The 12,968-nt window shown below is 56.0% G+C and overlaps 3 protein-coding genes across 3 annotated transcripts in view; 1 reads left to right on the top strand and 2 right to left on the bottom strand.

The window, feature by feature from the left end:
* Window positions 1-256, bottom strand: part of NDUFAF3 (NADH:ubiquinone oxidoreductase complex assembly factor 3) — a 2,794-nt gene extending 2,538 nt beyond the window's left edge. Inside the window, exon 1 of the mRNA XM_007446177.1 lies at window positions 160-256. The gene's annotated coding sequence lies outside the window, so the exon portion shown is untranslated. The remainder of the gene's footprint in view (window positions 1-159) is intronic.
* A 1,185-nt stretch (window positions 257-1,441) lies between these two features.
* DALRD3 (DALR anticodon binding domain containing 3) lies at window positions 1,442-4,408 on the top strand. Its single transcript, XM_007446174.1, has 12 exons — window positions 1,442-1,604; window positions 1,686-1,981; window positions 2,106-2,362; window positions 2,447-2,526; window positions 2,609-2,737; window positions 3,046-3,116; window positions 3,204-3,265; window positions 3,376-3,458; window positions 3,549-3,731; window positions 3,808-3,921; window positions 4,015-4,083; window positions 4,176-4,408. The coding sequence occupies exons 1-12, from the start codon at window positions 1,449-1,451 to the stop codon at window positions 4,293-4,295; spliced, it is 1,620 nt and encodes a 539-aa protein (XP_007446236.1). The 5' UTR covers window positions 1,442-1,448; the 3' UTR covers window positions 4,296-4,408.
* WDR6 (WD repeat domain 6) lies at window positions 3,946-12,910 on the bottom strand. The gene is made up of 6 exons (XM_007446175.1): window positions 12,640-12,910; window positions 5,784-8,265; window positions 5,595-5,678; window positions 5,381-5,497; window positions 5,164-5,282; window positions 3,946-5,071 (listed from the first exon to the last, which is right to left on the bottom strand). Exons 1-6 carry the CDS (start codon window positions 12,737-12,739, stop codon window positions 4,611-4,613), a joined length of 3,363 nt encoding a protein of 1,120 aa, XP_007446237.1. The 5' UTR covers window positions 12,740-12,910; the 3' UTR covers window positions 3,946-4,610.
* Window positions 12,911-12,968: the final 58 nt, after the last annotated feature.

Genomic DNA, 12,968 nt, shown 5'->3' with positions numbered 1-12,968 from the left:
CCCCCCCCCCCCCCCGGCTGGACAGCGGGCAACGGAATCCCAAAAGCAGCTGTTGTCTCCAGAGCATTCCAGCTGCGCTTGGATTTCGTTCCCTGCTCTCCTGCCTGAGCAGCGTCCTGACCCAGATGGAATGGGCTAGCCCCTGATCCCCAGACATACTTTATTGGGTCGCTCTGGTTTCCGTCCCTCTCTCAGGTGCGCGCTCAGGCTAGAAGTGACAGGCGTAGACGTCGGAGAGCCGAGGCGGTGGCCATCTCTGGAGCCCGAGGTACCATTGGCAAGGGAGGGAGGACCCAGGGCCTCCGGATAGGGCTGCAAATGGCGGTGAGTCTCCCAGGGCAGCCCCAGCCCGCAGCTCGCTAAAGATAGCCTTTCACTTCCTGGGGTGAAACCACCCCCAACCGTCTTTATGCACCAGAGTAGCTGAAGTCCCCAGCTCCTCCTCGGGGCCCCGAACCCTGTTAGCAGCTGTCCCCGGGTCGTGCGCGTGTGACGCATGGAAAGCGCTTTGGAATGACACGATCACTCCCGTTGAGTGGGCACCCAAGAAGCCATCGGGAATGTCGTGTCCGCCCAGTGCTCTTTCGGCACTTCCCAGCAGGGCCTTGCAGCCCTAGCCCAGAAAGGGGCCTTGCCAAGCTTTTCCTGCGCCTAGGCTTCTCTCCTTTCTGAGCTCTGGTTATTCTCACTGCTCCAGGGCGGAGATCAGGGGTTTGCCAGTGATCTGCGGCACAGCGCTCTACGGCGTTAAGAAAAGAGAAAAGGGCTATCCAAGTTACAGTGAAGTGAAGACATTCAGGAGCCCTGGTGGGACAGAGGAAAGAGCATTCTCACTGGTAGAGGAGTGGGGTGCTCAGAGAACTGTTCTTAAGCTGGGTCTTCTCATGGTCACGTTGTTTATTTGACCCACAATGGCTGGTTGCCTAAACCAGGAAGTGGGAGGATCCATCAGTGGGCATTTATTAGGAATAAAGACAACTCATATGTCAAAGGAGGGAATGCTTGCAAATAACCCGAAACTGGAGAATACAAATTCTGTTAAAAATGTGACTTTTTCAGTAGGTCATGAAAGTGGCTTTAATGTTAGCCGCCCTATTTCAGTGAGAATCCATTTGGGACTTTTGCCGTTTTGATCATGTGTAAATGGAGGAAATGAAACGTTATCACAAATACATAAATGTAAGACTTAGGTTCTTTCCCTGGTTGCTACTGCGGTCGACGGCGAGAGAATCCTAGGCCCGTAGCGTACCCAGAGATTTCGGACCCGGAGCCGAGCCAGGCTGGTGGGCCACGCGGAGGTAGCACTGGAGTCGTAGGTCGAGCGCACCTGTGCACTCACGGGCCGCAGCCAGATCCCCGCCCCAACCAATTGGCCCTCCTTGAAGTTCGACCTCGAAATTTTGCTTCCGGTTCCTTGCTTCCGGTTCTGCCTACTCCTTCCGGTCGCCATGCGCCTTGGGGTAGAGGAGACGCTGGGAGCCCTCAACGCGGCCCTGGGGCCGGGTGGCCCAGTATGGTTCAAGGAGACACGCGCCCGCCACTTGCGTGTCCGAGACTTCTTGGCACCGCGGCGCGCGCTGCAAGCGCGCTTCGGGGACGACCAGGTGGGCGCGAGCAGGGCGGGGACGTGCGGCCCGAGGTAGCTGGGAGCGCCGCGGCCCGCTCACTAGCTTGTCTTCCCGCAGGTGCCCGAGCGCGTGGTTCACACCATCGTCGGCCTGCAGGGTCCTGGCGTGGCCCCGGTACTGAGCTGCGCGCCAACCCCCGCGGGGCTGGCGCTCCAGCTGCGGCGGTCCGCCGTCTTCGAGCGCGTCCGCGGCGCCGTGGCCGCCTATGTCGCGCCCACCGTCCCCGCCGCCCCGGGCCCGCGCGTCGTCCTGCACTGCCCGGCGCTGCGCGGCAGCCCCTGCGCCCTCCGCCTGAGCCAGCTGCGTGCCGTGCTCGTGGCCGACCACCTGGCGCGAGCTTTGCACGCTCACAGGTGAGCTGGGGCGCGGGCCCACAAAGGAGAAAGCGCGCGATCGGGGCCCGAGAGCCGCTGCGGGTGGAAAGTGGGGGATAGCAAAGCCCGGTGCTCAGGCTGAGGCGGCCGCCTCGCTTCGCAGGGTGAGTGTGCGCCTAGTGCCCGCTGTGCGGGATCCGCACATGCCGACCTTCCTACAGCAGCTGCGGGTGGACTGGCCCGCGGCCTCAGAGAGAGCAGCGACCGAAGCCCTGAGGAGCCGCGCGCTTGCAGAGCTCACCCCTGCCCGTAACGCGGAAGCCCTGCCCCCTGGCGCCCTGGGCCGAGTGTGCTTGAAGGAGCTGGTGGACGAACGGGAACGCACAACTGGCTATGACCCCAACCTGGACAGCTGTCTGGGTAGGACCCGGAGCCTCGCAGGGCCAGAAAGTAGTCGGGCCCCGCACTCCCCGCCGGCCTCAGCCCTGTGTGTTCTCTTCGCAGTGACGGAGGATCTGCTCGCTGTGCTGGCAGAGCTGCAGCAGGCTGTGCAGGATTGGGCTGAGGACAGCTCCCTAGGCCTGGTTAGTGGCTGACACCCCACCTTGCAGGCCTCTGGCAAATCAGGTGCCTTGTGTCCCCGGCAGTGACTGTCCTACCCTATAGGCTGCGGCCCCAGATGCTGGTGCAGATAGCTGCATGGTTGTACACGTGGTGAGCTGTGAGGAGGAGTTCCAGCAACAGAAGTTGGACCTGCTTTGGTGGAAGTTGGATGACCAGGCTCCTCTCAGACAGGTAGGTTAGTGCTGGTGGCTCCCCACACCAACCTCAGAGGGCCCTTGAAACCCACTTATTAGTTGGTGGGTCCAGAAAGTGATACTTGACCTTGGGGAGATGCTAGGCTTGGTAAATGGGCATGTGCAGCAGGTGCTGGGAGAGGTCTCTGGAGGCATTGTAGCCCAGAGAATATTGAAGAATAGGTTGAGGAGGCTACCCTGAGGGGATGGATGTCCTAAGGTAAAAAGCTGGGGGAGTCCAGGAACCAAATTTAGGTTCCTGGAGGGTATCGCCAGCTGGCTGAGCCCCTGCTATCTTCCTGACAGAAGCACCTGGTCTGTGGCCCAGTGAAAGTAGCTGGTGCACCTGGCACCCTGACTGCCCCCGAGTACTACGAGTGAGTGGAAGGAAGGCCACCAAGCCAGGGTAGTTGCGGTGGGGGACTCTGCCCACTGGTCCTCCTCTCACTCTTTTCAAAATGCAGGCTCCGGCATGCCCAGGTGTGCAAGGCCTCAGCACTGAAGCACAGTAGGGACCTGGCACAAGGTGCGCCTGGGAGACCCTGGCTGTGCTTTGGGTAGGGGAAGGTCATTTGCCCCCCTGCCCGCCTTGTTCCCTGCCTGTAGAGACTGATTAACTGATCTGTACTCCTTCAGACTCAGCCTGGATGGAAATCTTCAGGGTTCTTTCTGTGGCAACCATTAAGTTTGAGATGCTCAGCACAGCCCCACAAAGTCAGGTGAGCCTGGGCGCCATGCTGGGCCAGGGCTGGGGGGGACAGGGTGTGCAGTGGCTGTCCTCCCTCTGCAGCTGTGCCCTCATTCCTCAGCTTCTCTTGGCCCTGGCCGACAGCAGCGTTTCCACAAAGGGCACCAAAAGTGGCACCTTTGTCATGTATAATTGTGCACGTCTTGCCACACTCTTTGAGAGTTACAAGTGCAGCATGGAACAAGGTCTGTACCCCACTTTCCCACCTGTGAGCAGTCTGGATTTCTCTCTGCTACATGATGAGGTGAGTGCCCCTCTTGGGTAGCTGTCACATGTGGGAAGTTCAGGCCTTTCCCTCCCAGCACCCTTCTCCCCCACAGGGTGAGTGGTTGCTGCTCTTCAACAGCATCCTCCCCTTCCCAGACCTGCTGAGCCAGACAGCAGCCCTACCCTGCACAGCCCCAGGGCTCCACATCACTGCACGCACAGAGATGGTAAGGCAGAGGACACTGGGACGGACTGCACACACTATTCTTTATTCTGGGGCACAAAGAGAGACAAGTCAGTGACTCAGTCTCTGTCTCTAGGTGTGCAAGTTCCTGGTACAGCTCAGCATGGATTTCAGCTCATACTATAACCGGGTACACATCCTAGGGGTAAGTGCACAGCAAAACGGCATATGTTGTGGGGGGGGGGCGGTGCAGGGGAAGCAAAGGATGAGACCAGCAGGCCCCTTTCTCTCCTCCAGGAGCCTCGACCACACTTGTTTGGTCAAATGTTTGCCCGTCTGCAGCTTCTGCGGGCTGTGCGTGAAGTGCTCCACACCGGGCTGGCCATGCTGGGTCTCCCTCCACTGAGTCACATCTAAGGCCACAGAGGCCCCAATATCTGGGAATGTCCACAAAGTCATCAACTGAAAGGGAAAAAAACCCATAGATTTTGTTAGAGACCCGGAGCCAAAATAAATTGCTTCTGTGACAAAGTTTTGTCCCATTGTGGGGGGTGGGGCATATTCTTGGTCTGCCCAGGTGGCTTTCAACTCACCTCCAGCTCCTGCTCTTGAGTCAGGAACCCGCGGCTGCCTCTTCCTCCCCTCAGGGCACACTGGGCATGGGCACAGATAGATAGTCACTCTGTCTGTGAGCAGGCCCCATGCCCAGCATGCCGGCCACCGCGGGACATCTCAGTCATACCAGTTGTAAACCTCAAGGCCCTGGCCCCCAAGAGCACAGCGGTGGCCAAACTCGGGGCTCACGGGCCAGCAGTCCATGTCGGCCACATCTGCTACGTGGTACACTGTACTGTTCATAAAGGTGGGCTCACCATGCCCCAGACGCCAGAAGGTAAGCCGTTGGTCGATGGAGGCTGAGACCATGAGGTTTGGGCTTAAGATCTTGAGGCCTGTCACATGGGCAGCATGTGCACAGGGGAGAGAGTATTCTTCCAGCACTTGTAGCTGGGGCACCAGCTCAGCGCCCCCCACAGCCTCTTCCAGCTCTGGCACCTCCAGAGTAAGCACAAAGACGTGGAGGGAGCCATCCTCACTGCCACTGGCCACAAGATGGCCCTCACTTGTGGGCAAGGTATGCAGGCTGTTGACACCACAGCTGTGAGCCTGGAGAGTCAGGCAGGGGCTGCCCAGCCCTGGAAGAAGATGATGGTTGTCACTACCTCAACACTTGGCTGAGTGCACTGGGAGGTGGGGGGACAGCCACAGTGGCACTCTAGCTACTCACGGTAGGGAAGCCCAGGGTCTGCTGGAGGCTCCAGGGCAGGAGAGCCATGGTCCAGCACAGTGGTGAGATCCCAGAAGGCCAGGCTGCCATCTGTGGCTGCACTGCACAGGAACAGCCTCCTGGTAGCCAAGAAAAGGCAGCTGGGTCAGTGAGGGGGATGGAAAGCAATAGGAGCCCCCACCAAACCCATGCAGGACCACCATGCAGCCCCTCTCACCGCCGCTGATTGGTTGCCTCGTGTGTGAAGGAGTGGACCTTGAGCACACAGCGCTTGTGGTGGAAGGTTTCAGCCAGGAGCTGTAGCCGCTGCCCAGAGTCCTGCAAGAGAAAGAGCCTGGGGGGTGCAGAGGATGGCCTAGCTCAGAACCCATTCTAACCATCCTTACATCCTTTGCTTTTGTCTCCAGGCCCCCTGGGTCCTATATGCTCACCTCACTGCCCCATCGCTACAGGCTGCAGCCACAAGGGGGCCAAGGCCAGGCTGGTCGAGCTCACACACAGCTAGGGACATGTACCTGCAAGGACAGTACACAGCCATCAGGCAGAGCCTGGGAGCAGCGGCACAGGGCTTGCCCTGCATGCCCCCCCACCCCGTGCTCCTGTCTGACAGTGCACCTCACCTGGTCTCTGGGTCCACCTTGATCATCCGGTGCCGATTGCGCTGCCGGTCCCAGTACTCATCCAGCCGGTGAGACGAAAGGTGCGTGACATGGCAGGCAAGGCGGCTTGGGGTGCTGGGGTCTGGGCTGACCATGATTGTGAAGCAGTGCATCTCAGCCCTGCCCCCCGCAGATACTACATGGGCAGTCAAGCCAGGCCGAGGATCCTGAGGGCCACCTGGGGTGCCAGTGCCCCACACAGCCACTGCACGCACCGAGGAAATGTGGTTACAGACAGCTGTAAGCGCATGGGCTGAGCCTGTGGCTGTGGGGAGTGCCAGGATACAGACGGTGGTGTCCTCGCTGCACGTTATCACAATGTCGATCAGGCCAGGGCCCTCACTACCGGGCTCCAGGTGGTCAGGCTGCATGAAGCTGGGCACCCCAAATTCAGGCCCCAGGGTGATGGTGCCCACACGCCTTACACAAGTGATCTCACGGCCATGTAGGCTCTCCCGGAGAATCACATGTGGCCGCGTGCAGCCACCAAGAGCCCGGTACAGCATGACATCCCCATCCTTGAGGTAGGCAAAAGCCATAGCTGCCTCGGTATCAGAGAAGGCCCAGGAGCGATGCCCTCCACCACAGTTGATAATGTGCAGCTTCTCATGCGACCGGGGGCTCCACACCACAAACTCGTTGGCGTGGAAACCCAGGATGACCATGCTCCCATCAGCCACCATTCGGAGCCCAGCCACCCAGTTCATACCTCGACAGGATTTTTGCCTTAGGACTGGCTGGAGTTGGCCACCTCGCACCAAGAGCTGGTAGTAGGCACCATCACGCCCTGTAGTGTACACGTAGCCACCATGGCAGGTGACTGAGGTCACACCCTGTTTCCCATGCAGAGAAGGGAGGGTGGACACAGGGCCCCACTCAGCCAAGGCGTTCTCACTCCCACCACTGCCACTACCCGTTCCAGGTGCTCCAGTACCAGCCCCAACTTTGCCTCCGACCCCAAGATCCTTGAGCAAATCTGGTCGGGAGGGGAACAGCAACACGGAGCCCCGGCGGTCCCCGCACACCAGGAAATCGCCCGGGGGTAGGAAGGCACTGCATGTGTGCCATCTCTGCTTGCTTGGAGGTAGGAGGTACCGGCAACGTTCCTTGACGAATATGGCCTTGCCAGAGGGCGCAGCAGAGATCTCTAGGCAAGCCACCACACCACCAGTGCCCGATGCTAGCAACAGAAGCTCCTCGTAGCCACGCAAGGCCCAGCTCAGGCTGTGCACCTTCCCATGGAACAGGGTCAGGTCCACAGCTGCAGTTGGAGTGTTGATGGGGACAACCTTGACACGACCTTCCCCATTGGCCATGGCACACAGTCCAAAGCCCTCAGGACCAGGGGCTGCCTCCAGGAGGCAGTAGGACTGGAAGCACTTGTCCTCCAGCAGCTGCTCCCAGCACTTGACCTCGAGGTCATAAAGGTACAGGACCCCTGTATCAGTCACTGCCAGTACTCGCCATGAGCCAGCCAGCGTCACAGCCTTGAGGGCACCTGGCCTGCTACGGGATTTGAAGCAGAGGGCGGAGACCCCCGAACCTGGGTACCCACGCCCCACCAGGTGCCATAGCCGGATGCCTGAGTCATCGCCCCCAGTGATCACCCAGGCCTGTCTCTCATGAGCAGCTATGGCCCGGATCCCACGGCCCTGGTGGCCCCGAAAGGCCTGGAGGATTTCACCTTCGTGGCTCCATACCAAGCAGACGCAGTCTTCTCCTGCACTGATAAGGTAATTTTCTAGGAGCTTGACCTGCCATACACGGGCACTGTGCCCAAAGCAGTGCCCAATATTCTGCACCCGACCCCCAGGCACCCGCAGGTCACCCACCTTCCAGATGCGAACACTTCGGTCTTCTGAAGCTGTGGCCAACAGGCCCTTGCTTTCCAGGTACGACATGCTGAAGATGACACCCACGTGCCCACTAACCCGTCGGTCGGGGGCTACTGGCTTATTGTCTATTAAAGCAGCTGCTGGGTACCAGACCAGGAGCTGGTTGGAAACGGCACCCGCCACTATGGTCAGCTCCTTCCAGGTATCTCCAATCAGACAGGCTGAGGAGAGGGTGCACCTGTCCGTGCAGGGCACGTCCTGCAGCATGCACCCTACCACAGGGTCATACAGCACCACTGAGTTGTGGCCCAGGGCCAAGGCCATGTTCCCCTCAAGCCAACGGGCATCCCAGATCCAGTCAGACATGTTCCACAGGCCAGAACGCCAGAGCTCCCGGAAGCGGCCCTGTCCCCAGCCAATTTTCACAATTCGGAGTCCCTTGCTCCCAAACACCGCCACCATGGCCTCCGAGTCAAGGTCTCCGTTAGGCTCTGGTCGCACTCGGAACCCATGGATAAGATAGTGGCCAAGCAGGTTCTGCACTCGTTTCATCATCCGCAGATGTCCACCAAAATCCAAGGTGTACACCAGGACATCTGGCCCCTCACCTGGACAGAGGCAAAGAGCCGCATCAGAACCCCTCACCTAACTCTGATGAGCCATGAAGAAGAGACAGGGAGCAGGGAAAATTCTCAATATGTAGCTTATGAATATATCAGGTCACTCAGTCCTGCAGGCTTGAACCTTGGAAAATCCTTGGTCTCACCTTCAGCTGTACCTTCAGTGCTGACTTTCTGATCCCCTCATCAGTCACCCATCACATTCAACTCAACCACGAATTCCTCAAACTCAGTCTCCTCCTCACCCCACCTAACTTCTCATGCTTCAGACAGGAACCCTCTCAGCTTTAGTCCCCAAATCCTTGGCCTCATTTACCTTTACATGCATTCTTCCCACTCCCACCTCCCCCAGGGGAGAGGCAGACCCAGTAAGTCAATCTTTCCACCTTGGGTCCACAGCAGAACCCCTCCTGATTTCCAGGAGCTGTAATGCGGTCAAAAAAAAAAAAAAAAAATTGCAGAACATCGATTATAAACCAATGAACTATATGCTGCAGTAATGAATAAAGACCCTGCTCCTGTGGATTAGGAAGACATTAAACAATATCACACAACAGATGGCGAAAAAATACATGAAAAGATGCGCAACATCACTAATTATCAGAGAAATGCAAATCAAAACTACAATGAAGTATCACCTCACACCGGTCACAATGGCCATCAACAAAAAGTCTACAAACAGGGAATTCCCTGTCGGTCCAGTGGTTATGACTCCACGCTCTCACTGCCGAGGGCCTGGGTTTGATCCCTGGTGGGGGAACTAAGATCCCATAAGCTGCGAGGCACGGCCAGAGTTAAAAAAATATACAAATGAACGCATTTACAAAACAGAAACAGACTCACAGATTTCAAAACAAACTTATGGTTACCAAAGGGGAAACGTGGCAGGGAGGGATAAATTAGGAGTTTGGGATTAACATGCACACATTACTATATAAAAAACAGATAACGAACAAGGACCTACTGTATAGCACAGGGAGCTCTACTCAATATTCTGTAATCACCTATATCAGTAAAGAATCTGAGGAAGAATGAATATATGTATACGTATAACCTAATCACTTTGCTGTACACCTGAAACTAACACAACATTGTAAATCAACTATACTCCAATAAAATTTTAAAAAACAAAACAAAACTGGTTACAGGGTGGGGGTAAGAGTTGGGGGAGGGATAGATTGGGAATCTGGGATTGACATGTACACACACATATTTAAAATAGATAACCAGGGGCTTCCCTGGTGGCGCAGTGGTTAAGAGTCTGCCTGCCAATTCAGGGGACACGGGTTTGAGCCCTGGTCCAGGAAGATCCCACGTGCCACGGAGCAACTAAGCCTGTGCACCACAACTCCTGAGCCTGCGCTCTAGAGCCCGTGAGCCACAACTACTGAGCCCATGTGCTACAACTACTGAAGCCCGCACACCTAGAGCCCGTGCTCCGCAACAAGAGAAGCCACCGCAATGAAAAGCCCTCGCACCGCAACAAAGAGTAGCCCCCACTCACCGCAACTAGAGAAAGCCCGCGCGCAGCAACAAAGACCCAACACAGCCAATATATAAATAAATAAAATACTTTAAATAAATAAATAAAATAGATAACCAGGGGACTTCCCTGGTGGCACAGTGGATAAGATTGCACACTCCCAATGCAGGGGACCCGGGTTTGATCCCTGGTCAGGGAACTGGATCCCACATGCATGCTGCAACTAAGAGTTCACATGCCACAACTAAGGAGCTGGTGAGCCACAACTAAGGAGCCCTGGAGCTGCAACTAAGACCCAACGCAACCAAATAAATAAATATTTTTAAAAACCCAAACAAATAAAAACAGATAACAAAAAAATATATTCTAAAAAGTAATAAAATAACCAACAAGGACCTACTGTATAGCACAGGGAACTCTGCTCAGTACTCTGTAATAACCTAAATGGGAAAAGAATTCGAAAAACACATACATATATATGTATAACTGAATCACTCTGCTGTACACCTGAAACTAACACAACATTGTTAATCAACTATACTCCAATATAAAATAAAAATTAAAAAATAAATAGGGACTTCCCTGGTGGTCCAGTGGCTAAGACTCCACGCTCCCAATCCGTGGTCACGGGTTCCATCCCTGGTCAGGGAACTAGATCCCACATGCAGCAACTAAGAGTTTGCATGCTACAACTAAGAGTTCTCATGCCGCAACTAAAAGATCCTGCATGCCACAACTGAAGATCCCACATGCAGCAACGAAGACCCAGAACAGCCAAATAAATAAATATTAAAAACAAACAAACAATATCACACAAGTAAACTACATAGTTATAATTTTGGTAAGTTAAAAAGGGGGGGGGGGGGGGGAAGGATATAAAATGGGAAAGTCTACTCCAGTGGTTCTCAATAGAGGGGCAATTTCCCCCCCAGAAGACATTTGGTAATGTCTGAAGACATTTTTGGTTGTTACAACCGGTAGTTGTGTGTGCTACGTGCATCTAGGAGTGGAGGCTAAATGATGCTGCTATACATCCTACAATTTAGACAGCCCCTCACACAAAGAATGATCTGTTCCAATATATCAATAGTGCTGAGACTAAGAAACCCTGGTCTGATCTGACCAGACTGGGTGAGTGTCTCGGGAGGCCAACTGGAGGACAAAACATTTAGGCTGAGGAATCAGGGATCAGCAGCAGTTAGCCAAAGGAAGAGCAGGCAGGAGTGAGAGGGGGTGAACCTTCTGTAGCAGAGGAAACAGCAATTCTGATGGCCCTGAGGTGAGCAAGAGCTTTGGGTAGTGTGGCTAGAACAGGAAACAAAGGGCTCAAAGATGGGCTAGAGAAAACACTACTGAGGGGGTCAGGGAGGCATAGGTGCATGGCCTCAAATTTGATGGCAATAAAGGTAGAAAAAATAGATGCCACATGTATGAAGTGCAAATCAACCAGACTGGCCTAGGGAACAGGGTAGATTCTTGGGCTTAGGCACCTGAGTGGCTGGTGTTCCCTCTGATGAACAGTATTTCAATTTGTAGGCACCTGTGCACTTGACAACAAGGGCTGGGAATTCAGATTGTAGATACACATTTAGATTATCAGTACACATGGGTGGGATTTGAGAACTGTCAACATAAAAGTCACTTTGGAAGTCACAGGAATAGGTGAATTCACTTTAAAAGCTTTTGTGATCTGAACTTCCCAAGCCATTCCCACGCTTAATACCTTTCAATGGGGCTTCGCCACTGGGACCTTATGCCCTTAGGGATATAAAGTCAAATCTAGGCCTAAAATGGACTGGCCTCTGTTCATTTCTCCAGCCTCTTCTCCTAGACCACCCTCCCCTCCTACTGAAGCCTCATAAGAATTCCCTCTTTCACACAAAGTGACAAACTCAGTCTTAAGGCCTTTGGCTTGCTCACCCTCTGCCAGGAACCTTCTCTTCTAGTTTACTTTTGCGGTTCTTCAGCTTTCTGCTTAGCTATCCTCTCCTCCAGGAGCCTTAGGAGTTTAGCTCAGTGTAGGAACCTTGGGTTCCCAGAGCCCCCACACCACATCAAAATTGGGCCATCCCTCGCCCCATCCCCCACCCCCATACATCCATCCCCGTTAGGATTGGTAGCAGCTCACTCAAGGCTTGACAGCCAGTGCTCCGCCTTGGGACCCTTATCAAACTCAGCAGCACCATCATCAGTCACTAGTGGCTTCCAGTCGAGCCTCACCGCTCCCCAGGTCTCTGCCGCCTCAGATCCCTGGCCTCTGCTACCCGAGCCAACCTTCCTCGGAGGGGCATCGACATCAGACTTACTGGAACCCAACCATCTCGGGAGAGACCTCAGCCTCCGCACTGGCCTACTCAGAAAGGTCTCGTCCTCAGCTTCCCGCGACCCCATCCTGGTCAGAGGCTCTTCATCTCCACCTTCTAGGTAAGAGCCTCAACCGCCGCACCCTCACACCGGAGAGGCCACACCCCCTTCTGGGCCTTGCCCACCCCCGAAAGGCCACGCCCCGGGCTCTGGACCCGCCCACGGGGGGCCTCATCGCCGACCTACTCGCCGAGCCCCCTCAGGAGAGGCCCAACCCATCGAAGCGGCCACAGGCGTCCCTCATTCCCTTCCCCCGCCCCCGCCGACCGCGTTTCCCCGCTCCTTTTTGCAGTCCCACCCGCCCTCTCCGCGTCACCTGCAGTTTATGAAAGGCCTCGGGAGCCACCTCAGTTTTTTGTTTCCTGGACTCCTCGGGCCGCGCTTCAGCCCCGCCATCTCCGGGCTCCCGCCCGCCGCCCGTCCTCCTCCTCGGGGCATCCCTTTGTTCTTAAGGCCGCTCCCCAGGCGAGCGTTCAGTTTCTTCTCCGCTAGCGCGCGCCTCAACCAAAACTCACCCGCCAAAAGCCGCTCCCCCACGCACTCCAGACCCGTGACCGGGAGGAGAATGAGCTCCGAGGTTGCCCTCGGCCAAACGTAGTCCTCGTGAGCGTCCATGTCAGTCCCAGAACCGCTGCAGCTGCCACGATCAAGAAGAGAGCCGAGCTCTCGCGAGACGAGCCTTCCCGCGCGCCTCGCTGCAGCTCTACAGCGCCCGTAGCAACAGGTAGCAGAGCAGGGGCGCCTGCCGCCGGGGCCCAATGACGACAGCCCTCCGCCCCACGCCGTCCGGCTGGGATTGGCCCTCCCCCTCACGTGACGTCGCAGCATGCCCCCAGCCTCGGCG

The sequence above is a fragment of the Lipotes vexillifer genome, unplaced genomic scaffold, assembly GCF_000442215.2.
Source record: "Lipotes vexillifer unplaced genomic scaffold, Lipotes_vexillifer_v1.1 scaffold491, whole genome shotgun sequence".
Classification (NCBI taxonomy): Eukaryota; Metazoa; Chordata; class Mammalia; order Artiodactyla; family Lipotidae; genus Lipotes; species Lipotes vexillifer.
Note: the sequence above shows the minus strand (reverse complement) of the source record. Positions and strands in the feature narration are given on the sequence as shown.

What these genes read in the sequence shown, in the direction of transcription:
- DALRD3 (XM_007446174.1), top strand. Translation starts at nt 1,449, where the DNA reads ATGCGCCTTGGGGTAGAGGAGACGCTGGGAGCCCTCAACGCGGCCCTG. An exon ending in CGAGCTTTGCACGCTCACAG is followed by an intron (nt 1,982 to 2,105) that starts GTGAGCTGGGGC and finishes CTCGCTTCGCAG; the next exon opens with GGTGAGTGTGCGCCTAGTGC. An exon ending in GCACAGCCCCACAAAGTCAG is followed by an intron (nt 3,459 to 3,548) that starts GTGAGCCTGGGC and finishes CTCATTCCTCAG; the next exon opens with CTTCTCTTGGCCCTGGCCGA.
- WDR6 (XM_007446175.1), bottom strand. Translation starts at nt 12,739, where the DNA reads ATGGACGCTCACGAGGACTACGTTTGGCCGAGGGCAACCTCGGAGCTC. An exon ending in AAGGTGGACCCAGAGACCAG is followed by an intron (nt 5,679 to 5,783) that starts GTGAGGTGCACT and finishes CTGTCCTTGCAG; the next exon opens with GTACATGTCCCTAGCTGTGT. An exon ending in AGACCCTGGGCTTCCCTACC is followed by an intron (nt 5,072 to 5,163) that starts GTGAGTAGCTAG and finishes ATCTTCTTCCAG; the next exon opens with GGCTGGGCAGCCCCTGCCTG.